We start from the raw sequence: 26,221 nt of genomic DNA, 5'->3' as shown, positions 1-26,221 counted from the left end.
CTGTTTCGCTGCCAGACAAGGCTGTGCTGAACGTTATAGCAGTGGTAAGGTGTTGGGACTCAAACAGCTTTATGTAGGCCCTAACAGTTTGTGGGTACCGTATGTCACCGTTTAGGGTTGTGTTGTGTAGTGGCTTTGCCGGCATGCATCACACATTTTTGGTTTGTTTGCCCCACCAACATGTGCATGCTAAAATCGCCACTGAGCTTTATCCAATTGGTCATCTATTTACTTACTCAAAGTATCATACACGTTTTTTTACATGCTGCTTGTTACTGAAAGTTTCCCATGTCCTCTGGCAGCCAGTTAGACAGAAGGGGGTATTGTTCTTCAAGACACTCTCCATGGAAACAGTTTTTTTGAACTGTTTAGATGTGTTTAGTTTAGTCAACGGATTACAGGTAATTCTGTACCTGGTTGGCCGGATGCCCGGCCCTTGTTTGTTTTGTGCCTGTTCCTCTGGAAGTCGAGAGGCCGACACAAGAGTGTTCTGAAGTAGTAAAGGTGAGCCGCTTCAACAGCCGCGCGTACCCAGCCCCTCTCCACCCGTCCATCAGGCAAGAGACCCGGAAAGAAGACTTGACAAAACAACACTATAGGACGACACATTAATACTGTTAGCCCAAGGCGGTCAAAGTCGTCCAGGAGAGAATGAATAACAACTTCATTTTTTGTTTACCTTTTTTGTAACTCGATAAGGTGTTTGACAGTGTCGAAAGACTTGGCTAAAACGCCAGACTTGAAGGAAGTTCGGGAAGATCGTGGTGAAAGGAATTGAATTGGTCAAAAACGTTCTGTTATAATTGGTCATAGTGATCTGTTCCCTGGGTTGTTGTTTGGTGGGGCTTTCCACTCCAGACTAAACCATGTCGTTACCAGCCATGGGTATGAACCGGCAGAGTCTCTGCTCGCTCTTTCACGCTTGTGATGTGGATAATTCTGGACGGATTGAAAAAGATTAGTTTTTCCAAATCTGCTCAGAGCTCCTTGTCCCGCCGACGGAGAGAGAGCCCATATTCTCTAAACTGGACATCGACAGAGACGGGACAATCAATCTAGCGGAGTTCATTAGCGGCTTCCACCGGATCTCTGAGCAAGTGTACCGAGGAGACATGGAGAACAAGAGCTGGGGAGTCTCCTCTCAGGCCTGGGAAGATTTCCAGACCCGACTAGGGGACCATGCCCGGTTCATACCCAGGTCAAGTATGGAACACATTACAAAACAATCGTACCTGCTCATTAATAAACTTTTGATTTACATATTGTCCAAACGTCGTAGGAATGCATGCGTAAAACAGTTTCAATGTACATTTGAAGTGTAACCAATAGGCTACAGGTTCTCCCCTTATAATAGATTCACAATATATATATATATATATATATATATATATATATATATATATATATATATATATATATATATATATATCAAATATTCATGTACTATTGTAGTGTTTTAATTCAAACTTTTTGGCTATTCCGGTGTCAACATTTCTCCCACTTGTATTAGCCAGATGTGGTTTACACCTCTATGTGTATGCACGTGCATTCGTATGTGTACTCAGGTCAGTCTAGCTATTGGATGAAATATATCAAATATCTCTAAGATCACCAATAGAAACCCTTGCTGCAACCTAACACTGAAAGAATGAGCGAGATAAAGGAAAGAAGGAAAGGAAAGTATCAGTGTCCTATGACAGGTTTTGAAATGAGTTCCCATTGAGCAGTTGTCCTTGCACCCCTCTAGGGCTGGCATGGGACTGAGCTGCGCCCTGACACGCTACCATGGAGGGGACATTGATTAACACAGTGATTCCATGTTCGCCATCATGTCTTAAATAGACCTCATTATGACTGTTTGATCACCAGCTTCACCAGCTGTAGAAAGTCACCCATTGGAACTAACATCTTAGCTTGTTTCTTTGAAAAAGGGCAACTCCTGGGGCCCTCTATTAGTGATGGTTTTCCAGTGCTGTGGATCAAATGTTCTTATTATTGTGTGATAGAACAGTCATGTCTGTACTCAGTAGGCCTACATCCACCAGGGTTCAGATCCAGAGACCAAGGTCACCATACTATTTTCTATTATCCTGCCCATAGAAGAGCCATGGGTGGAGTAGAGCAGGGGTCAGTAATGGTACCACTCCTAAATAGTTATAGTTTAAGAATATATTCGAAGCAGGTAACTAGATGTGTTATTACACAACAAAGAAGTGAGGTTAGCTAAAGCAGAAACTCAGGCAACCAGCCTAGGGTATAGCTGGAGGCCTGGGGATATAGCCAATACTCTACAGTCATAGACAAATAAACAACTTTTTCAATCCTCTCACTGTAAAATATTATGTTTATTGGTTTTTGATAGTGTCATTATTAGTAGTAACAAAAGTATTTAGCATTTCTTAACTTTAAACATTGCATTGAAGAAGGTGTTCCCTCTGTAAATCCTGGATTTTAAGATCCGGGCGTGTACTAGTGACACTGCCTGTTTTGACAGTGCTGTTGACTGTAGGACAGTGAGTCTATATGCTCAGGGATTATAATATGGTCACCTTGTTGAAGGCACACACACACACACTTTAGATATCTCTACCCATCTGACCCAGTTGAATGAGCCATGAATGAGTTTCTTAATTAGGCATAGATTAACATGTAAAATAGCTCTACAAGAAGCAACATTTAAATGTAAATGTAAGTACCTGAATAGATATCAGGTAAATACTGTAGCCTACATAGGTATACAGATTAGAGGTCGACCGATTAATCAGAATGGCCGAATATTTATCCATTTTTGGACACCGATCATGGCCGATTACATTGCACTCCACGAGGAGACTGCGTGGCAGGCTGACTACCTGTTATACGAGTGCAGCAAGGAGCCAAGGTAAGGTGCTAGCTAGCATGAAACGTATCTTATAAAAAACAATCAATCTTAACATAATCACTAGTTAACTACACATGGTTGATGATATTACTAGTTTATCTACCTTGTCCTGTGTTGCATATAAGCGATGCGGTGTCCGTTAATTTATCATTGACTCACAGCCTACTTCGCCAAACGGGTCATTTAACAAGCGCATTTGCGAAAAAAGCACTGTCGTTGCACCAATGTGTACCTAACCATAACCATCAACACCTTTCTTAAAGTCAATACAAAAGTATATATTTTTAAACCTGGATATTTAGTTAATATTGCCTGCTACGAAAATTGTGTCACTTATCATGCTTTCCGTGCAACAGAGTCAGGGTATATGCAGCAGTTTGGGCCGCCTGGCTCGTTGCGAACTGTGTGAAGACTATTTCTTTCTAACAAAGACAGCCAACTTGGCCAAATGGGGGATGATTTAACTGACTTGCCTAGTTAAATAAAGGTAAAAAGAAAACACAATCGTTGCATGAATGTACCTTAACATCAATGCCTTTCTTAAAATCAATACACAGAAGTATATTTTTTTAAACCTGCATATTCAGTTAAAATAAATTCATGTTAGGGCCTCCCGGGTGGCGCAGTGGTTAAGGGCACTGTACTGCAACGCCAGCTGTGCCATCAGAGTGGGGTCGCGCCCAGGCTCTATCGTAACCGGGGTTACCGGAGTGACGCACAATTGGCCTAGCGGCAGGGCTTGCAAACTATCACGGATTACAAAGGGAATACCAGCTGCAATCTGCCCAGTGATGTGAGCCTACCAGATGAGCTAAATGCCTTCTATGCTCGCTTCAAGGCAAGCAACCCTGAACCATGCATGAGAGCACCAGCTGTTCTGTGTGATCTCACTGTCCATAGCCAATGTGAGTAAATCTTTTAAACAGGTTAACATTCACAAGGCTGCGGGGCCACATGGAATACCAGGACCCGGACTGAGAGCATGTGCTGACCTATTCTTGACCTGGTAATATCAACTTGTGTCAAGCAGACCACTATCATCCCCGTGCCCTAGAACGCCTGCCTTCATAGCCATGAAATGCTTGGAAAGGCTGGCTCACATCAACAACATTCCAAACACCCTGGACCCACAGATACACAGATGATACACATATGATACACAGATGATGCAATCTCTATTGCACTCCACCTGCCCGCACTCACCTGGACAAAAGGAATACCTAACATGTTCATTGACTACAGCTCAGCATTCAACACCATAGTCCGCTCCAAGCTAATCACCAAGCTCAGAGACCCTGGGACTGAATATCTCCCTCTGCAACTGGATCCTGGACTTCCTGACGGGCCTCCCCAGGCAGTGAGGGTAGGCAACAACACACCCGCCACATTGACCATCAACACATGGGCCCTTCAAGGGTGTATGCTTAGTCCTCTACTGCTGTACTCCTTGTTAATCCATGACTTCCTGGCCGCGCATGACTCCAACACGATCATCAAGTTTTGCTGATGACACGACGGTGGTCGGACTGATCACAGACAATGATGAGGCTATAGGGAGGAGGTCAGATACCTGGCAGTGTGGTGCCAGGACAACAACCTCTTCCTCAACATCAGCAAGACAAAGAAGCTGTTCGTGGACTACAGGAAATGGAGGGCCAGCACGTCCCCATCCACATCGATGTGGCTGTAGTGGAGCAGGTCGAGAGCTTCAAGTCCCTCTGTGTCCACATCACTAAGGAATTAATGTGGTCTACACCCACACAGTTGTGAAGAAGGCACAACAGCGCCTCTTCCCCCTCAGAAGGCTGAAAAGATTTGGCATGGACTCTCAGATCCTCCAAAAGCTGCACCATTGAGAGCATCTTGACTGGCTGCATCACCGCTTCGTACGTTAACTGCAAGGCATCTGACCGCAAGGCACTAGAGAGGGTGGTGAGTACGGCCCAGTACATCACTGGGGCTGAGCTCCCTGCCATCCAGGACCTCTATACCAGGTGGTGTCAGAGGAAAGCTAATAAATGTATCAAAGACTCCAACCACCCAAGCCAGAGACTGTTCTCTCTGCTACAACACGGCAAGCAGTACCAGTGCACCAAGTCTGGAACCAACAGGACCCTGAACAGCTTCTACCCCCAAGCCATAAGACATCTAAACATGGCAGCAAAATAGCTCATCAAATTAGCTACCCGGACTACCTGCATTGACCCTTTTTTGCACAAACTCTCTTGCACTGACTCTATGCACACACATTGGACTCTACCCACACACTCACACATACTAACACTGACACCCCAACACACATATACACCCACAAACGCATAACATGCACAGACATGCATACTGACGCCACACACATACTTTCACACTCACCAGATATGCTGCTGCTACTGTCTATTATTTATCCTGTTGCCTAGTCACTTTACCCCGAACTACAGAATATGTACAGTACCAGTCAAAGGTTTAGACACACCTACTTATTCTACATTGTAGAATTATAGTGAATACATCAAAACTATAAAATAACTCATATGAAATCATGTAGTAACAAAAAATGTGTTAAAGAAATCAAAATATATTTTATATTTGAGATTCTTCAATGTAGCCACCCTTTGCCTTGATGACAGCTTTGTACACTCTTGTCATTCTCTCAACCAACTTCATGAAGTAGTCACCTGGAATGCATTTCAATTAACAGGTGTGCCTTGTTAAAAGTTAATTTGTGAAATTTCTTTCTTTCTTAATGGGTTTGATCCAATCAGTTGTGTTGTGACAATGTAAGGGTGGTAAAATACCAAGTCCATATTATGTCAAGAACAGCTCAAATAAGTAAAGAGAAAGGACAGTCCATCATTACTTTAAGACATGAAGGTCAGTCAATCAATTTCAAGAACTTTTAAAGTTTCTTCAAGTGCAGCCACAAAAACCATTAAGCACTATGGTGAAACTGGCTCTCATGAGGACCGGCACCGCAAAGGAAGACCCCGAGTTACCTCTGCTGCAGAGGATAAGTTCATTACCAACCTCAGAAATTGCAACCCAAATAAATGCTTCACAGAATTCAAGTAACAGACACATCTCAACATCAACTGTTCAGAGGAGACTGCGTGAATCAGGTCGTCATGGTCGAATTGCTGCAAAGAAACCACTACTAAAGGACACCAATAATAAGAAGAGACTTGCTAGGGCCAAGAAACACGAGTAATGGACATTAGAGCGGTGGAAATCTGTCTTTGGTTTGATGAGTCCAAATTTGAGATTTTTGGTTCCGTCCGCTGTGTCTTTGTGAGACTCAGAGTAGGTGAACGGATGATCTCCGCATGTGTGGTTCCCACCGTGAAGCTTGGAGGAGAAGGTGTGATGGTGTGGGGGTGCTTTGCTGGTGACACTGTCTGCGATTTATTTTGATTTCAAGGCACACTTAACCAGCATGGCTACCACAGCATTCTGCAGCGATACGCCATCGCATGTGGTTTGCGCTTAGTAGGACTGTCATTTGTTTTTCAACAGGACAATGACCCAACACACCTTCAGGCTGTGTAAGGGCTATTTGATCAAGAATGAGAGTGATGGAGTGCTGCATCAGATGACCTGGCCTCCACAATCACCTGACTTCAACCCAATTGAGATGGTTTGGGATGAGTAGGACCGCAGAGTGAAGAAAAAGCAGCCAACAAGTTTTCCTTCATGACTGTTGGAAAAGCATTCCAGGTGAAGCTGGTTGAGAAAATGCCAAGAGTGCGAAAGGCTACGAGGCAAAGGGTCGCTACATGATGGAAGAATCTCAAATGTAAAATATATAGGCCATACACCACATATGCTACTGCTCCACATACTCTGCTGCTACACATCAGTCTATTATCTATTCGGTCTATTATTTACTTTACCCCTACCTATATGTACATAGCTACCTCAATTACCTCGTACTCCTGCACATCGATATTGGTACTCCCTGTATATAGCCATGTTTTTTATACTCTTTATTGTTATTTGTTATTTGCTTGCATTTTATTCCTTGTCATTTAAAAAAAATGCTGCATTGTTGGAAAAGTAAGCATTTCACCGTTAATCTACACCTGCCTGTTGTTTCATGAAGCATGTTACAAATAAAATGTAGCTGTTTTGTTCCAAATATACTGTAGCTGTTCCAAATGTGTTTTAGATGAAAGGCCTTATGCTGTTGTAAGTAACTTGTATTAACATTCCCCCTGTCTGTCTGTCTGTCTGTCTCTGTCTGTCTGTCTGTCTGTCTGTCTGTCTGTCTGTCTGTCTGTCTGTCTGTCTGTCTGTCTGCCTGCCTGTTCGTTTGTCTGTCTGTCAGTCCGTCCATCTATCTGTCTGAATGCCTGTCTGTTGTGTCTGTAGGAATGAGCAGGCAGCCACGCTGTACCAGAACATCAGTATGACAGAGCCCAGGATGGTGCCTCAGTATGAGAGAGTCATTATGAGCTTCACAAGAGAGATCAAGCAGCACAATGCTGAGATGGAGAACCTGGCCCTGGCTGTGAAACGGTACTAACACACACACACACGCTCACACACACACACTCACCGACAACCGCAGTTTACTTAAAACCCACATACTGTACATACACTGTACACATGCAGACATTCTATCATACCGTACACGTCCTCAAATACAAATGGGAAGTTTGATATTTTAAGTAGAACTTGTGCACCAATATTGAATTGTATAAAGCCTGTTATATTCAATGAAGTGCTCTTTAATCTAGACCACATGGATAATACAATAAATCCAATTTTTATATGAATGAAGGCTTGCTAATGTGCCATAATTCTGCATTTTGACATGTTCCTCTATCAACCCTGTGTCATTATAGGAAGATTTTTTTTACCCACTTCATGCCCAAATTTCCATCGTTTATTTGACCAAGTTACACTTCTCCAAAGGCCAACACAGATATAATAAATTCAGTTACAGTATTATGTTTTATTTCTGCTCAGAGCCCATGACCAAGCCGCCATGCAGCTCAGCGAGATGGAGGAGGAGATGGATCAACGCATCCATGCAGCTGAGAACAACACACAGCAACAGGTGACACACACACACACACACACACTTGCATGATTGTCAATTCTAACTTTAGAAATGATGTCCATGTTGTCATGCGATCTGGGCAGGTTGTGTTCCTACAGGGTTTAGCCACTGATAAGAAGGGTGGAGCTCATCTCTTCACTCATGCTAAATAGAGAGGACTTGTGATCAAATTACTCATTAAACCTCAAACAATCCTCGGCTGTGTTGACGTCTGATATGTCAAGCTGTTATCATATATAGATTCTATATACTGAGTTTATTTATAATCATTTGTTAAAAGTAACTCTTTTGGGATGTTGGGATGTGGGATGTTGACGGAAAATGTCCGGTTTCCATACTTCCATGGAACACTCCTATTCCTGGAATCTCTCATTCCTCTACTCTGGGAACAGTCTTATCTCCCCGTGTGTGTGTGTGTAGTTATGTACATTATGTAAGTGTGCTACATCAGCTCTGTTTGTTGTGCAGCTGCTGTATGCTTAAGAAAAGCACCCACACCTAGACTCACCTGCCCCCCCCCCCCCCCCCCATGAAAGTCTGTGTCATCATCCAGTGTAACAGTTAAGGTGTATCCAATCAGAAAGCAATCTACTACTTCAGCACTCATGCAGACCTGCCAACATGCACGCATTTTGCGTACCAAAATGTTGGCCATGTACGAAATCCGAGTTAAAAAGTATGCAGAAATGAATAGGGCCTGATTTTTTTTTTTTTTTTTTTTACAATAAAAAATGAATCCACTGAGTAAATCTAACGTCTCAATTCTCGAGCTGAAACACACAGACATGTATGGAGTTGGAGGTAAATACATCATTATTCGACGTAGCTACCCTGTGTGTGCCCCTCCTCCTGTTTGTTGTGATGCTGAGTTTGCCGACTGTCAGATGTACGTAAACACATTGACAAATCCCTGTGTTGTGTGTTGTGGAAAGGTTGTTGTTTAATTGTTTCAAGCTAACATTAGCGAACATAATATTGACATTCAGTGGGCTCCAAAGTGCCAGCAGTTCACTCACATTTGCAAGTGAAAGAAATGAAATGCAAATACGAAAAGTAACTGGTCGCATTTGTGTGAGTGGGATATACATTTAATTATGCGTCTCATTAGTTGTATTTTCCATGTAACATTACAAGGATCACGCAACCTGATAACTATAATTATGATCCACATCACAAAAAGCATTACAAAAGTATAATAAAAAAGAAATATAAACATATTGGCATTAAATGGAGTCGGGAGTTTAGAAGAATGTCCGGTATTAGCTATAGAGACCATGCTTCTAAAATGATTTGAGATTTTATCAATTTCGAAAGTCTGATGTATGCGCTGCAAAGCAATCCAATTGGCACCTTTACATAGGCTGAAACACCGGACTCTTCTAGCGAACAGGTACAGATTCCCTTTTCTTTTTATGTTATTATGGATAACATGTTCATTTGATACTGATGCTCTGATTCAAACATTTGTTATTTTTATCATGTCAGAGTAATAAAAAAAAACATGTTTTATCGTGGATAAGACGTTTGTACATTCTTTACCTAAACAAATAACTTGTTATTATTTGTTTAATACAATTTATTTTTTTAACTCAAAGATTAAAGGCCCTTTGTGTGATTTTGTACCATATGTGTAGATGGAACGCTGTCAAGAAAGAAAGTATACCAACCTTTTATAGGCTTGATTTGGTTCAAGTGCTACAATTGCGATCAGACTCACAAACAGCTTGTGGCACGAGCATGCGGGGAAAAGAAAACCCCAATTGGGTGTTCTGCGCGAGTCTGATACTCTACAAAGTTGGACAGGGTTGGCAGGTCTGCTCAAGTTCCTTGATACACCCGGGCCCCCTCCACCTGTCACCCAAACTGCCCTAAAATAGCACAGCTCAAACTCTTATCAGTGGAACGTAGAGGAGTGATACAAAAGAAGTACAAACAAACACAAGCATACACATGCACACACACAGAAGAACACTACCGTATTCACACACACACAGAAACACACATGCATGCACATACACTGTGCCATTTGATTTGGACAGTAGTTGGGTGTTTTGACAGTGGCTGTATCTGTATGTTGACAGTGTGTGAACATTTGATGATGATGTAAGACATTAGAATTGTGTCTTGTATCCTTGTGGAGGCCATAATAGATGGGATGCTGCTACACCGTGTTCTATTCTGTTATCTGTAGGAGGCCAAGAGGACTGAGGCAGCTCTGAGTGAGCTGAAGAGACACTATGAGTCTGAGGTGTGTGAACTGCAGCACAAGCTCCAGAAGATGCAGCTGGTGAGTTTACCATTCGACTATTCATCACTTATACTGTTCCACCTAGTACACGCTAAAGATATCCTTTATATTGTAGGTGGTGTGAAATAAATATAAACTTTTCCAATAAAGTCTGAAACTTGATACATAGTTTGGGGCCAAGTTTCATGCTGTTAATGAAAAAGTAAACAATTAACCAATAATGTGGCATCTATTGCCTGGACGACTACTCTAGCCAATCACTCCTGTTCACCCACTCAGCATGTTGGTTCATTGGTTCATGAACATGTGAGACATCCAATCAGATTAACTCAATCACAATTGAATGAAATCCATCTATGCTGCTATCTGTGCCATTGAATATTGTGATTCACTGACAGCAGGCAGCGATGTGTGTTAAAGGTGTCTACTCCCTCCTCAGATTGAAGACCAGTACAAGAACATCAACATGAAAGATGAGTCTTCAACCCTGAAGAGAAAGATCAACGAACTGACTCTGGTGAGATGGGTCTTCCTGCTAGGCCTATATCACTCTGAACACATCCTTTAACTCTCTTCCATTTCCTGATCTCGCCCTTCTCTCTCTCTGCCTTTACCTCTCTCTCTCTCTCTTTACCTCTCTCTCTCTCTTTACCGCTCTCTCTCTTTACCCCTCTCTCTCTCTCTTTACCTTTCTCTCTCTCTCTTTACCTTTACCTCTCTCTCTTTCTTTAACTTTACCTCCCTCTCTCGCTCTCTTTCTTTGCCTTTACCTCCCTCTCTCTCTTTACCTCCTCCCTCTCTCTTTCTTTACCTCTCTCTCTCTCTCTCTCTCTCTCTCTCTCTCTCTCTCTCTTTCTTTACCTCTCTCTCTCTTTCTTTACCTCTCTCTCTCTTACTTTACTTTACCTCTCTCTCTCTTCTTTTCCCCTCTCTCTATCTTTACCTTTACCTCTCTCTTTACCTTTACATCTCTCTCTCTTTACCTTTACCTCTCTCTCTCTTTACCTCACTCTTTCTCTCTACCTCTCTCTCCCTTTACCTCTCTCTCTCTCTCTCTTCCTCTCTCTCACTCCCTCTCTCCCCAGGAAAACCAGCGGTTGAAGCAGGAGTTGATGCAGTCTCAAACTAACATAGCCTTCCTTCAGAGTGAACTGGCCTCTCTGAAGAGTGATCTGACAGACCACAGCATCAACTCTGAGCGGTGAGAAACACATGCACACACACACACACACACACACACACACACACACACACACACACACACACACACACACACACACACACACACACACACACAGTTACTGTATCATGGGTGTTGGACATCACTTGTAAAATGCCTTTCGAATGTCATCATGTATTACATAATCAGTGTTGAACTGTTAGTAAATCATACACATACACATACACTACTGTTCAAAACTTTGGGGTCACTTAGAAATGTCCTTGTTTTTTAAAGAAAAGCACATTTTTTGTCCATTAAAATAACATCAAATTGATCAGAAATGCAGTGTAGACATTGTTAATGTTGTAAATGACTCTTGGCTGCTCCCTCCCCTCCCTGGGGTGGTAACATGTTTCCAGACTTGGAACAGGATATCCTAGTGTGACTTCACACTCAGTCTCACAACCTGGTTACCTGGCAACCAGTCTCACACTTCGCCTTTCCAGTCAAACTAAGTTTGTGTTGTGAATGTGCCGATTCTTTGAGACTGTTAAAGTGTCTGCTTTTGTCTGCATTATTAGAATGTACATTCTCCTGTTTTGGATAATTAATGTATGTGTTTTGAGAGTGTGTGTAGTATGTGTTATTGTAGTTTATGTAGTATGTGTTATTGTAGTTTATGTAGTATGTGTTATTGTAGTTTATGTAGTATGTGTTATTGTAGATTATGTAGTATGTGTTTTTAAGGGGGGACTTGTAGTATGTGTTATTATAGTTTATGTATTATGTGTTATGAGTGTTTATGAAAGTGTATGTATTATTTGTGAATGACTGTGTTTGTATGTGCAGGGATGAGGCGATGATGAGAGACTTCTCTGATGAGAGGGAGAACCTGGAGCGACAGATAGAGATCCTACAGTAAGTCTGGCCAATCATAGTGCTTGTCTGACACATAAACAGGAACGCTGACAAATGCTCACCTAACCCACAAACAGGAATACTTCAAAACTCACAACTTGATGTTACATCGAGTTGCCTGTAAACTGAGGAAAATGAAGTTGTAAGCCTTGGGAGTTTTGTGAGTCTTAAAGAGTTTCTGTTTTTGAAAGCCTCAAAAGTCATTTTGAGAAGACCTGCCAACGGCTCTTTTGATCACCTCTTCCCGTTCTTATCCTCTTCTCTCTCCTCTGTTTCTCTCCCTCTCCCCTCTCTCCTCCTCTGTTTCTCTCCCTCTTCTCTCTCCTTTGCTTCTCTCCCTCCTCTGTTCCCCTCTATAGAACAGCCAACAGGAAGCTCCATGACAGTAACGACGGGCTGCGCAGTTCCCTGGAGAACACCCTCAGCAAGAGCAATAAGGTGAGGTAGACAACCACATAGCTATGGTAACACCAGCATGCTCTCTCTCTCTTGCTCTCTCCCTGCCTCTTATCTTTGTTCTTCCACCCCTCTTTGAATTATCTCCCTATCCCACACCCCTTTTATCCTCCTCTTCCCATCACTCCCTCTCTCTTTCTCTCTGATCTCTCTGCTTTTAACGTCAGGGTTGAATCTCTAATGCCAGTCCTAAGGGCTTGTCTGTTGGAGGAATCAACTGAGCCATGTTTGAGGCAATGACAGACAACAACAAAAACAACGGCAACAACAACATATTTCAGTCTTGACCCCTAACTCACTCTCCTCATAACCTCATAACTTCCACTCTGTCTCACACACTCTCATCGAACGATAATTCCTATACTCACACATAGGGTTCAGTACATACAGGTCAGTGCACACTAACGTGCGCACACATAAGTGTATGGACACACACCCAAACATTAACAAAAACACACCCACACACACACACAGTGACCCAGAGAGTTGTGACAGTGATGTTGTGGTTGTGTTTCAGCGTGGTAGCAGTGCTTCCCCAGCCAGCACCATTAGCAGGAGGAGCAAGAGTATCTGTTACTCATCTCCATACCGCGACAGGTAAGACAGAACTGGACTAGCAACAGCCTGCTGGTGTGTTTGTGCAGACAGACTCCAGATAATATACTCTAATACAGGTACACACTGCACACGTACATGTGTATGTTCAAACTCAAGTTTATGTACAATTATTATCAGGTGGAAGATTAGCACTGGACATGTGCATGTTTGCATTGTATACTCATAGCCATCCATACAGGACTCATAGCCATCCATACAAAAAACAGCACAGTCTATGTTCTAGCTTGGTTGTTGGAGCTAGCTTAGTTGTACGGTGGTTCCTCCTTTAAAGTTGTGTCATACTGCAGCACACCTTGCGGGCTGCTGCAGAATTCTCTGGCACGTTATTTAATTGTCAGCCATTTTTTCTGTTAATGCAAGTCAGTGCTAGTTTGACCACCAGAGGGCATCTTTGAGAAGCATTTGATAGTCTTCCATATTGGCATTACAAGAGCATTTAACTTCTCTAGGGTAGGTGGCAGCATTCAGAATTTTGGATGAAAAGCATGCCCAAATTAAACAGCCCGCTACTCTGGCTCAGAAGATATGATATGCATATAACTGGTAGATTTGGATAGAAAACACTCTAGTTTCCAAAACTGTTAAAATAGTGTCTGTGGGTATAACAGAACTGATTTGGCAGGCGAAAACCTGAGAAAAATCCATTCAGGAAGTTAATTTTTGTACTTTTTTATTTTTCTATTCAATGCCATTACAGTATCCATTGACTTAGGACTCAATTTGCAGTTCCTATGCCTTCCACTAGATGTCATCAGTCTTTATAAATTGTTTCATGCTTGTATTCTTATAAATGAGGGAGTAAGACCAGTCTGAATGAGTGGACCCTGACGTGTCACAGAGCTTTTTCATGCGCAATCCCGAGAGAGTGCATTTCTTGTTTACCTTTTATATTGACGACGTTATTGTCCGGTTTAAATATTATAGATCATTTAGGCTAAAAATCCTCAATGAGGATTGAATATAAACATCGTTTGACGTTTCTATGAACTTTATGGATACAATTGGGATTTTTTTGTCTGCCTGTTTTGACTGCGTTTGTGCCTGTGGATTACTGAAGAAAACGCGCAAACAAAACAGAGGTTTTTGGATATAAAGAGACATTATCGAACAAAAGGAACATTTATTGAGTAAATGAATGTCTTCTGAGTGCAACCATATGAAGATCATCAAAGGTAAGGGATAAATTGTATCTCTATTTCTGAGTTTTGTAACGCTTCTGCTTGACTGGTTACTGTTTGTAATAATTTGTCAACTGGGCAATGTTCTCAAATAATCTTAAGGTATGCTTTCGCTGTAAAGCATTTTTAAAATCTGACACAGTGGTTGGATTCACAAGAAGTTAATCTTTAAACCTATGTAAAATATGTTTTGTTTTCTGAATTTTTACAATGAGTATTTCTGTATTTGAATTTGGCGCTCTGCAATCTCACTGGATGTTGGCCAGATGGGACGCTAGCTTCCCACATACCCTAGAGAGGTTAAAACCTTTTTTGTAATAACATAGTATATGGGATTGATTTGAAGAAATTTGGCTTAATTAATTTGATTAATATTATGGAGTTTCTATTCCACGAAAAACGAAACCCCCAGGGTTTCAGTTAGTATGGAATGGAAAATATGGTGCTGTACAATGTGACATTCAGGTTAGGCTACAGCATAAGAGGATTGGAGGATTCTAAATTCTTTGCCTTCATTAGACAACTTTGTTCCAATATTTCTGTAAATCAGTTATATTTATTCCGATAGTAATTCGTTATGGATCCATAACTAAATAAACATCAGCATTTTGAAAGAGTATTTTAATCATTATTTTATAACGAAAGCATAAAGATATTGATGAAGAAATACAGTACTGTACAGTATATGCTTTTACATTTGGATAATAAAGCATTTAAGCATTTTGAAGATATAAGCCACCTGCATTTGTTTATTAGGCTACTGTGCAGTCTGACAAGTAAACATAGCCTACATTACATACTGTAGTAAACATGGGAAAGTGCCTAATTCCTTACATAAGGGAGAACAGGCCATGTCCAGACTTTCTTAGAAACCTCAAGTGCTCAATAACTCTGTCTTTAATGTTTTTTCGGATTGCATCAGTCATGGATAGACACTTCTGAGACACAGTATTAATGATGAACCCCCGGAGGTTCACTGGTAAGCCACATTTGCCTCGTGATCCATCCTAGTTGGTATTCTGTGCCCACTCGTGGTATCTCTCTTCGGTTACACATCCTTGGAATAGCAGAACAGCATAACGGTCCGGCCTTCCCTTGCTGTGCCTGGTGAGCAGTTGGTCAAGTTCTGTTGTCAGAAGAGGAATGGAAATGTCAGGGTGAAACAACGACCTGACGAACCCGCCACGTATGTTGACTCTGCCTGTCGAAAGGTGGAGTTCCAGAGCTCACAGGTGTGCATGTCATGGATTTCCATCTCCATCTCGTTCCTCGCCATTTTCTACGCGTCATTCTCCACCTGACTCTCCGCCAATGCCGCCTGACTCTCCCCAAATGGCGCTCATTTCAGCTGTGGTCGTGGAGCTGGGTGGAAACGAGACTAAAATGTAGTTTAAATAAACATCCACATTTGAATGTCTTTTTTCTCTGTATTTTATTAACCAACGCATAAAGATGTTGATGAAGAAATACTGTACTGCTGTTTTGAGTTAGAAATGTAACACTTTAGTGTACTTAAGCATCGAATACATGGCAAGTTGAGGGATTTTCACAACAGTAGCCGGGCTATAAAAAGTATATTGTCCTGCTCATAGGAAACATTTGCATGATGGGCTACACCTGCTACAGTTGTGGAGACAAAGCATCTTGTTTACATTCTTTATTGTAACCACAATGTCACAAATAATTTGTATCTACCATTCCAATTACTTTTAGAGTTTGGGATTTACAAATGTGTGCTTTTCATTATTAGTTGCATTGTTTAAGTTTGAACGATACTTTTTTTCTTTAAATTATTGTTTTATGTCGGATGCTACATTTGCCAGTTGCCACTGGTCAAAAATTGTAGGTAGGCCTAATAAAAAATGTGTCTGTTAAGTCTCATAGCCTACCTCAGCGAGTTAAGTTATTTTATATTGGTCTAGGCTCCGAAGAAATAGACTCCAATTAATTAATGTTGTTTGTAAAGTCAAATTAAAATGAAGATTATTGTTGAAATGAATTGATTGACTGGTGTAGGTTTTCTCCATCTGTTGGTGTGCAACACTTGCATAACAAGCTGGCTATATTGTCAGCACCAGCCACTGTTCACATCCTATTTATTGCGCTGCAGTTACCGCCAGTAGTTTTTTAAATTGAACCTTTATTTAACTAGGCAAGTCAGGTAAAACAAATTGTTATTTACAATAACGGCCAAACACCGGCCAAACCCGGATGATGCTGGTCCAATTGTGCGCCACCCTATGGCACTCCCAATCACGGTTGCCTGTGATACAGCCTGTATTCAAACCAGGGACTGTAGTAATGCCTCTTGCATTGCGATGCAGTGCCTTAGACCGCTGTACAGTTGAAGTCGGAAGTTTACATTCACCTTAGCCAAATACATTTAAACTCCGTTTTTCACAATTCCTGACATTTAATCCTAGTAAAAATTCCCTGTCTTAGGTCAGTTAGGATCACCACTTTATTTTAAGAATGTGAAATGCCAGAATAATAGTAGAGATAATTATTTATTTTATCTTTAGTTTCTTTCATCACATTCCCAGTGGGTAAGAAGTTTACATACACTCAATTAGTATGTGATAGCATTGCCTTTAAATTGTTTAAACATTTCGGGTAGCCTTCCATAAGCTTCCCACAATAAGTTGGGTGAATTTTGTCCCGTTCCGCCTGACAGAGCTGGTGTAACTGAGTCAGGTTTGTGGACCTCCTTGCTCGCACACACTTTTTCAGTTGTGTCCACAAATGTTCTATAGGATTGAGGTCAGGGCTTTGTGATGGCCACTCCAATACCTTGACTTTGTTGTCCTTAAGCCATTTTGCCACAACTTAAGTATGCTTGGGGTCATTGTCCATTTGGAAGACCCATTTGCGAGCAAGCTTTAACTGATGTCTTGAGATGTTGCTTCAATATATCCACGTCATTTTTCTTCCTTCTTCAGCTTGCAAGCCTCCCCCTTTTCCTTCAAACATAACGATGGTCATTATGGCCAAGCAGTTCTATTTTTGTTTCATCAGATGAGAGAACATTTCGCCAAAAAGTACTATCTTTGTCCCCATGTGCAGTTGCAAACCGTAGTCTGTCTTTTTTATGGCGGTTTTGGAGAAGTGGCTTCTTCCTTGCTGAGCGGCCTTTCAGGTTATGTCGATATAGGACTCGTTTTACTGTGGATATAGATACTTTTTTACCGGTTTCCTCCAGCATCTTCACAAGGTCCTTTGCTGTTATTCTGGGATTGATTTGCATTTTTCGCACCAAAGTACGTTCATCTCTAGGTGACAAAACACGTCTCCTTCCTGTGCGGTATGACGGCTGCGTGGTCCCATGGTGTTTATACTTGCGTACTATTTTTTTGTACAGATGAACGTGGTACCTTCAGGCGTTTGGAAATTGCTCCCAAGGATGAACCAGACTTGTGGGGGTCTACAATTTTTGGCTGATTTCTTTTGATTTTCCCATGATGTCAAGCAGAGGCACTGCGTTTGAAGGTAGGCCTTGAGATACGTGTGTAGGTACAGTTTATATAGAAAGTTTACATACACTTACCAGCAACGGGTGGCATAATGTGAAATTTGTCATTGGAACCACTCGAAATGATTGGTCATATAAAAACTTTCTGACCCAGATGCATAATGAGTGCTCTAACTCCCCCCCTGCGGTGGTCTGGAGCAATGAAGCTGTGATTCCGGGGAATCTCTTAAGTCGATGAACCACTGTAGTGAGGAAAGGTTTCTGTTTTGAGTAGCCTGTGTGGATGTTGAGAATGACAGGAATGCCTCTGTCTGTCTATACTGTCCCAGGTTCTACCAGGCGGGTGTGGATGGTGTGGATGCGGACGGAGACCTGCTGGGCCTTTGTGGAGGTGAAGGTGGTAGGAGTTCCCTGGGGTGTCGGCGGCCCAGTCTGGACACCCAAGCCCTGGCTCTGTGTGACCCGGCCATGCAGGTAAAACGCAGCAGCGAGGTAGACAGCCTGCCCGAGAGCTCCCTAGACAGCGGCATGTCCACGCTGCGTGGCTCCAACAACGAATATGACTCTGAGCAGGAGGTGAAAGGGCACGAGGAGGAACAGAGGGTGGCAGGGAACACAGACAGCCTGGCGGGGGGCCACTCTGACAATGACGTAAGACACATAAACATACAGTAATACACATACACACACACTACACCATACACACACAAGCACTACATTCAAACACACACACATAGACTATGCCGTAGTACACACATACATGTACGCACTATATGCACACACACAGACACATGCTTATTACACACACAGACACTCAAACACACACACACTTTACAGTAATGCACAACACACACACACACAAAAAGACATTATACACTCATCGTCATCCACTTGTACTACATACACTTATTGTTACTGATAACGCTCATTATGTATTGATGTTAATACGATAGTGTTAATGTGTCAGGTTGCAGAGATGCGGGATGAGATGGTGTTTGGATCAGACAGTGATTCTGTCCTGGACTGGAAACCTTTGGAGTCAGTCAGCCGGACCAGCTCTGGAGCGTCCACACGCAAAGCCCTCTCTGCCATCACCAATGAGGTACAGGACAGAGGGCAGTGGTGTGCGAAGAGAGGAGAGTGTAAATCATGGATTGTAGAACTAAAATAAAAGCTAATTTTGGAGCTTTAAAACCATTTTAAAAAGAAACAGACACTTGGCGGAATTACTTGGTTAGCAGGCAGACTTAGTAGAAAACACTTGAGCGTAAATGGTTGACTTAGTTCAGGAGAAACTGTTGATTGTTGACTATGCATGACAAGTGAGTTAACATCATTCCAGTATTATGACATGGTCCGGTACAATACAGTCAAGGTGTGCCTTTAACCTCTTTCACTTTCTTTCTTTCTCTCTCGCTCCCTCTCGTGCTTTCTCTTCCTCTCTCTCTCTCTCTCTCTCTCTGTGTCTCCCTCCCCCTCTCTCACCTCTCTCTCTCTCTCTCTCTCTCTCTCTCTCTGTGTGTGTATAGGGAAAAGAGAAGGAGTCAGCTGACCTGGGCTATATGACATCAGAGAAGGCCTACAGGGTGGTGTTGGCTGGCGATGCAGCGGTGGGCAAGTCCAGCTTTCTGCTCCGCCTCTGCAAGAACGAGTTCCGAGGAAACACCAGCGCCACCCTGGGTGGGTGTGTCAGCGTACCTCTGTTAGCTCTCACCTGCTTACAGTATCATTCTATCCACACATTACTTTTGACTGTAAATGGCGAACAAGGAGTTTGTCTAGCTGGACCGCTCGGGCTCGGTTAAGCACGCTTTCACACTACTTTCCCCAACACAGCTTGGCTTGTGAAGTCTCCAAAGGTTCTATTTTTTTATTTGAATTTTTTTATTTAACCTTTAATTTAACCATTAGATTTCAAATATATTTTTCTAGAGCGTCCTGGCCAAGATAGGCAGCACCAAGTCATTACAAAAATGACAGACAAACAACATGAAAAACTACAAGTGATTCATCAGTGATTTAAAAATAACAATCGGGACAAGTTCTTCCAGTTTAAAAGTATTTTGTAAGGCGTTCCAAGACCATCGTAGAGCGCAGAGTACATAAAATCCCTTTTACCAAATTCAGTTCGGACATTTGGAACAGTTAGCAGGATAAAGTCCAGCGAACGAAGAGAATACCCACCACATTTCTGAACAATAAAAATGCAGAAATAAAAAGGTTGTAAACCCAAAATGGCTTTGTAAATAAAAGTATACCAGTGACTGAGCCTACGAGTGACAACCCTGGTATACAAAGTGCCGTGGTGCATAGAGGTTTTGCAGTTTAAAATACATCTCAAAGTGCCATGGTAAAGGGTGTCAATTGATCTCAAACACTGAGCAGAAGCATTCATATATAGAATATCCCCATAGTCTAGTAAAGGCATAAATTTAGCTGATACTAGCCTCCTTCTGGCTTCAAAAGAAAAACAGGCCTTATTCCTAAAATAAAATCCCAATTTCAGCTTCAAAGTGGTTGAATATGCAATTTAAAAGAGAGGCCGTCATCAATTAAAATTCCAGGATATTTCCATGAGGTTACAATCTCAATCTCCTTGCCCTGACAGGTAGTAATAGGTGAAAGGTTCAGAGGTCTATTTCTTGCTTTAGAAAACACCATTAGTTTAGTTTTGTCAGTATTGAGGATAAGCTTCAATCTACACAAGGTATGTTGATCAGTATAAAAAGCAGTTTGCAAGTTCTGGAAAGCTTTTGTAAGAGACAAGGCACAACAGTAAATGACAGTATCATCAGCATAAAAATGAAGTTGTGCATTTCGGACATTTTTGTCTAAATCATTTATATAAATAGTGAACAAGAGAGGACCAAGTACAGAGCCTTGGGGCACACCATTAAAGACAGACAATTTATTAACAGACATAAGCCCATCAAATTGAGTGCACTGAGTTCTATCAGACAGATAGTTAGCAAACCATGCAACTGCATGCTCTATCCCATGGTGCTAGTCAAGTATGCATGCCTAGTTGCCTGGGACAGATATAGAATGTATATTTAGATGGTAATGGGATTGTCTTTTGGAGTAGTGTGTTTGAACATCCTCTTGTGTTGATCCTCAGGGGTGGACTTTCAGATGAAGACTCTAGTAGTGGATGGAGAGCCCACCCTACTACAGTTGTGGGACACAGCAGGCCAGGAGAGGTGTGTGTGTGTGTGTGTGTGTGTGTGTGTGTGTGTGTGTGTGTGTGTGTGTGTGTGTGTGTGTGTGTGTGTGTGTGTGTGTGTGTGTGTGTGTGTGTGTGTGTGTGTGTGTGTGTGTGGGGGGGGGGGCACGTTTTACTATATTTGTGAGAACCAAAAGTCCTCACAAGAATAGTAAACCAACAAATATTCAGAGAAGTGAGGACATTTTGGTCCTCACTTGTAAAAAGGCTAGTTTAGGGGTTAGGTTTAGTGTTAGGGTAGATTTAGGGTTAGAGTCAGGGTCAGGGGTTAGTGAGAGCTGTGTGTGTGTGTTTGCATGCATGCGTGTGTTAGTGAACATGTCTATTTCAGCCAATCTTATGTAGTGGTGCTCTGTTAACCTCTATCCCTGTGTGTGTGTGTCCTAGGTTCCGCAGCATTGCGAAGTCGTACTTCAGACGAGCCGACGGGGTCCTCCTGCTGTATGATGTCACCTGTGAAAAGAGCTTTCTCAACGTGAGAGAATGGGTGGACATGATTGAGGTAGTAATAATTTATACAATAAATTTTTACATACAATTGATATGACACTTTTCCAAGATGCTCAAAGAACTTCACATTTTTTATTTTTTTTTATTTAACTAGGTAAGTCAGTTAAAAACAAATTCTTATTTACAATGACAGCCTACCGGGGAACAGGGGTTAACTGCCTTGGTCAGGGGCAGAACGACATATTTTTACCTCGTCAGCTCGTGGATTCGATCCAGCAACCTTTTGGTTATTGGGCCAACGCTCTAACCACATATTAAGGTTCAAATTCAGCCTATCCGCCACCAATGTGTAGCACACATCTGGGTGATGCCACGGGATGTAAACATTTTGGGATTAGAATGACTGTGAGAAAGTCGGTTCGGGTGACTTTTAAAATGACATCCTACTCCAAAATGAATGAATATAAACATTTAAAAGATATGGCAAATAGAAATCAAACTGGATGGACATCAGAAGTAGAGGAAGGCCAGGGTTAAAAACAAACCAAATATAACTATTGTAAATAGATTGTGTCTGTAAAATGTGTATAGTATGTACAAGCTGGAAGTAGAAGCCTAAGTGTTGTTGTTTAATAGTTTACTCCAATTAGGGGAGCGGTTGTAGGGTTTGCGGGGAATAATAAAGGAAGGTATATTTTTTTTAAGTGTGTATGTATATGTATGTATTTTTATATATATGTACATGTGTGGGTATGTGTATGTATATATATAGATATATATATATATATATATATATTTACCCCGAAAATATATGGGGGATTGGAAACGATGCAGAAAATTACATCGACGGAAGCAACAATCTATCCGCAATATTAAAGCTGATTCACCCTAAAAATAAAAAAAACATGTAATTTCCCTCTACAGAAATGAACCCAATATAACAATAGTCCATATTATCAGGGAGGTGTGCTATTTGGTAATCATTATTATCACCGGGTGTAGCCCACCTGATGCAGCATAGTGGCTATAAATAATTAGGCTGAGGATTGCCGATTTACCCCATTGGGCTAATCATTAACCAGATCACAAACTCTAAAGTCTAAACATTAGGCTATCATGTTGCTAGTTATAGCAACATCCCACTGGGCAAAAACTTGTTGAAGCAACGCTGTGTCCATTTCATTGCAGTGTTGAGTTGTGTGATAAGTGTGTGCATCCCAAATGGCACCCTATAGTGCACTTCTTTTGACCAGAGCCATATGGGCCCTGGTCAAAAGTAGTGCACAATAATGGGAATAGGGTGCCATTTGGGACGCACTCAGTTTTGAGTTTTGGATAGCAGTGTTGTTGTGTTTGTTGTCAGTGTTGTTGGCCTGTGTTTTAACCTGCTGTCCATCTGTGTCCAGGACGTGTCCCAGGATGACATTCCCATCATGCTAGTTGGAAATAAGTGTGACCTGAGGGAGCAAGCACTACAGGACAGTGTCACCTGTGTCCCCACCAGCTTCGGAGAGAAGCTGGCCATGGTGAGACCACTCAACCCCAACGTCTTACTTAAACCTTTACATTAGTTACATTTACATTTGTCATTTAGCAGATTATTTTATCCAGAGGGATTTACAGTCACGTCTAGTTGTACCCTAGAATATAGCCTGGTCAGGTCAATGTATGGAACTTCGGCCTGATTTGAGAGTTGCGTTGTTTGTTTCCTTTCAGACATATAACGCCCTCTTCTGTGAGACCAGTGCTAAAGACGGATCTAATGTCATAGAGGCCGTGCTGCATCTGGCCAGGTAAGAAATACCGGATCCTAGACATCTCTGTTTTCTCTCTCTGCTAAGTGATTTTGTTGCTCCTTAGAGTACTCTCTGATCTGACTGAGTTGGATACTTTTAAATATTTTTTTCCTGGACCAAAATGTAGAACAACATGTAAAGTTTTGTAACGCCTTTAACTCTTTCTCTTTTGTTCTCATTCTCGTTCTACTCCCCCCCCCCCCCCCCCCCCCCATCAGAGAGATGACCAAGCAGGTTCATGGGGATGAGAACCAGGAGTCTGTGACTAACCTCTACAGAAGTCCCAATAAGAAGATGCCTACTGTCACCTGCTGCACAGGATAAGAAACCACACAGGAACACTACTAGAGTAACCAAAACTCAGCACCAGAGCAACCACAGCAACAGAACACCACAATACAAGAATACTGTCAGCAAAGACAGAACAAGAGAAAAATGAGACTTCAGAAGAACAGAACACAGGAGAATCCAGTCAGAACACTTGAGTACCATAGCACTAGAATATCAAACAGCTGATTTTCTCGTATGAGATCAACTGTGCTTGTTTTAAGCTGTGTGTGCATGCGTGCACGATTATGCAATTATATGTTTGCATGAGTACATGTGTGCTTGTGTTATGCATATGTATTTGGCTTTAGTATTGAGTCCTTTGACATCATTCACATCATGGTTAGTAGTGAAGTCTAATCTCATATGCTGTTGATTGTCTTCTTATGAAGCCTCTGTGTTAAAGCCATGGTCATTTGTATTGCAGATAGCTATTGTATATATCAATGTACAGGTAGTGTCTGAAAAGTACCATGTACTGGCAAATTATATTCTCAACAAGTCACTAGAAAGCTTGGGATAGCAGCAATTTACATGACAGATATGATGAGGAGAGACAAATGCACGTGATAGGTGGTGAACAGGAGGGTGGGGAAATGTTATTTTTACAATGGAATAATGATCTTATTAGCAAGCTGTTTATTGCTAAGGGATAAGGCGGAGGGAGGACCTACAGTTTAGTAGATATAAATATAGAATGTCATTCTAGTTCTGTGATAGTAGACACAGTAGTGTCAGAAACATCCTCCATGTACAACATTTGTGATAAAGAGTAACAACTGCATGTCAAGGAAGGAGTGTCATGATTGTCAGTTGAATTCTGATTGTAGGAGCCAAGAGCAACATCTGGAGAGAATGATGTGATTGGATGACCGTGGGAGGAGCAAAATGTCAAATGTATGAATGTGGTTTGAATGAATGGGGCACATTTTATTTCTGTGTGTATATTGTAAAATATCGTTATCATTAATATATTATGTAATGTTAGACTTGCCATTTGGACCTCTCCTGGGTCACTAATGATGTCACTGTGAGCCCACACCTGTCTGTCTGAGCCCTCTGTGTGGTCATACTCAAAGCGCTTTACTATTAAAATGTAGCATGAACAAAACCCAATGTGATATGACTTCCCTTATCCAGGCAGAGTCTGAACATAATATTTCATGCTGAATATATATACAGTATATTTCATGTTGAGGGCATGGAATATAAAATAAGTTATAATATAATTTATCTGGAGTGTTATCTACTCTCTTGCTCAGTCACACACACGCATACACAAACACACACCCCAAATGTCCACAGAGTCCACTGACTGGGGAAAATAAATTAAACAATCAGATAACTTCTTAAATTTGATTTGTTAGGACACCCATGTCACCCATATTCCGTGAGCATTTTTACGAGGAGCTGCAGCATGTGCCAGCATTTATTCAGGCCATTTGTGTCTGAAAGTCTGGCACAGAGCCCAGCCCCACCTCCCATTAGTTTACATTTTCATGAGCTTGATGAGGCGAGCCTAGTCATTTGTCAAGTAAAATGTGGGGTGGGGCAGGCAGGCAGGCAGGCATGGGATAATTAAATAATCACAAATGTGTAGCAGGCAAGGTTATTGTTTGGAATGGATTCATTCATTTGATGTGGCCGGAACAGAAGCGTGTCCTAAGTGGAAATCAACAGGGTATTTGTTATAGTCCCACGACGTCACCGCTGGATGGGTTTCAGCCCTGGGTTTGACCCCTGGCACTTGTTTACATGTCCAATGATTTACAAGACACTGGTAATAACTTTATAACAACCTCTGTCTTGGATGGTGTTGTTCTCCCAGTGACGGAGTGCTTAGAGTGGGTTGAAGGAGGGTGATGATGGCCTTCACGATTCTGGATCTCTCATACTGAAGAGCTGTTATTATCAACCCCCCTTCAGCTATCAGCAGGACTTCTGAAAAGATTGTCCTTGTATGAATCTCTAATACACACAACACTCAGCCATACCTCATAGAACAAGCACACACAAATTACAAACTCACATGTGCACGCAAATGCACCATTCACAGTCTGACAGGTAGTATTTAGGCTAATCACACGTCTTTAATGAACATTGTCTAGCACTACTACATCAACATAGGATCAAAACCTCTTAAACCTATAATATTACCATAAACACATCAGCAGTCCAACTAAATCAGAACATCCTGCCATCTGGAGAGGTCAGAGGTCGTTGGAGAGGCCATCGGACTGTGTGGAACTCCACACCTCCAACTATTCTCCCCCAAGGCTGTCCTGCCTGGGGTATCAATCACATTATGACAATGTCATCGTCATAGATTATTTAACCATGTCACATAATCTGTGGGGCATACTGTTTTTAGACGTTTTCTAAAATCTATGATTAACTGGAGATACGCAAACGTAAACCTAGGCCTTGTTTGAGTTCATT

At 41.8% G+C, this 26,221-nt stretch overlaps 1 protein-coding gene across 1 annotated transcript; it reads left to right on the top strand.

The window, feature by feature from the left end:
- The first annotated feature begins 150 nt into the window (after positions 1-150).
- Positions 151-24,893, top strand: LOC110535684 (ras and EF-hand domain-containing protein). Its single transcript, XM_036935445.2, has 17 exons — positions 151-1,198; positions 7,244-7,390; positions 7,844-7,934; positions 10,129-10,224; positions 10,625-10,702; positions 11,271-11,386; positions 12,197-12,265; positions 12,625-12,703; positions 13,239-13,318; positions 18,316-18,637; positions 18,954-19,088; positions 19,516-19,666; positions 21,105-21,186; positions 21,597-21,711; positions 23,066-23,185; positions 23,376-23,452; positions 23,674-24,893. The coding sequence occupies exons 1-17, from the start codon at positions 1,113-1,115 to the stop codon at positions 23,777-23,779; spliced, it is 1,950 nt and encodes a 649-aa protein (XP_036791340.2). The 5' UTR covers positions 151-1,112; the 3' UTR covers positions 23,780-24,893.
- The last annotated feature ends 1,328 nt before the right edge of the window (positions 24,894-26,221 follow it).

Source organism: Oncorhynchus mykiss, chromosome 11, assembly GCF_057628025.1.
Source record: "Oncorhynchus mykiss isolate SJ-2025 chromosome 11, ASM5762802v1, whole genome shotgun sequence".
Classification (NCBI taxonomy): domain Eukaryota; kingdom Metazoa; phylum Chordata; class Actinopteri; order Salmoniformes; family Salmonidae; genus Oncorhynchus; species Oncorhynchus mykiss.
The sequence above is the reverse complement of the archived record's forward strand: the minus strand, read 5'-3'. Positions and strand labels throughout refer to the sequence as shown.

What these genes read in the sequence shown, in the direction of transcription:
- LOC110535684 (XM_036935445.2), top strand. Translation starts at nt 1,113, where the DNA reads ATGGAGAACAAGAGCTGGGGAGTCTCCTCTCAGGCCTGGGAAGATTTC. An exon ending in AGATCAACGAACTGACTCTG is followed by an intron (nt 10,703 to 11,270) that starts GTGAGATGGGTC and finishes CTCTCTCCCCAG; the next exon opens with GAAAACCAGCGGTTGAAGCA. An exon ending in AAACACCAGCGCCACCCTGG is followed by an intron (nt 19,667 to 21,104) that starts GTGGGTGTGTCA and finishes GTTGATCCTCAG; the next exon opens with GGGTGGACTTTCAGATGAAG.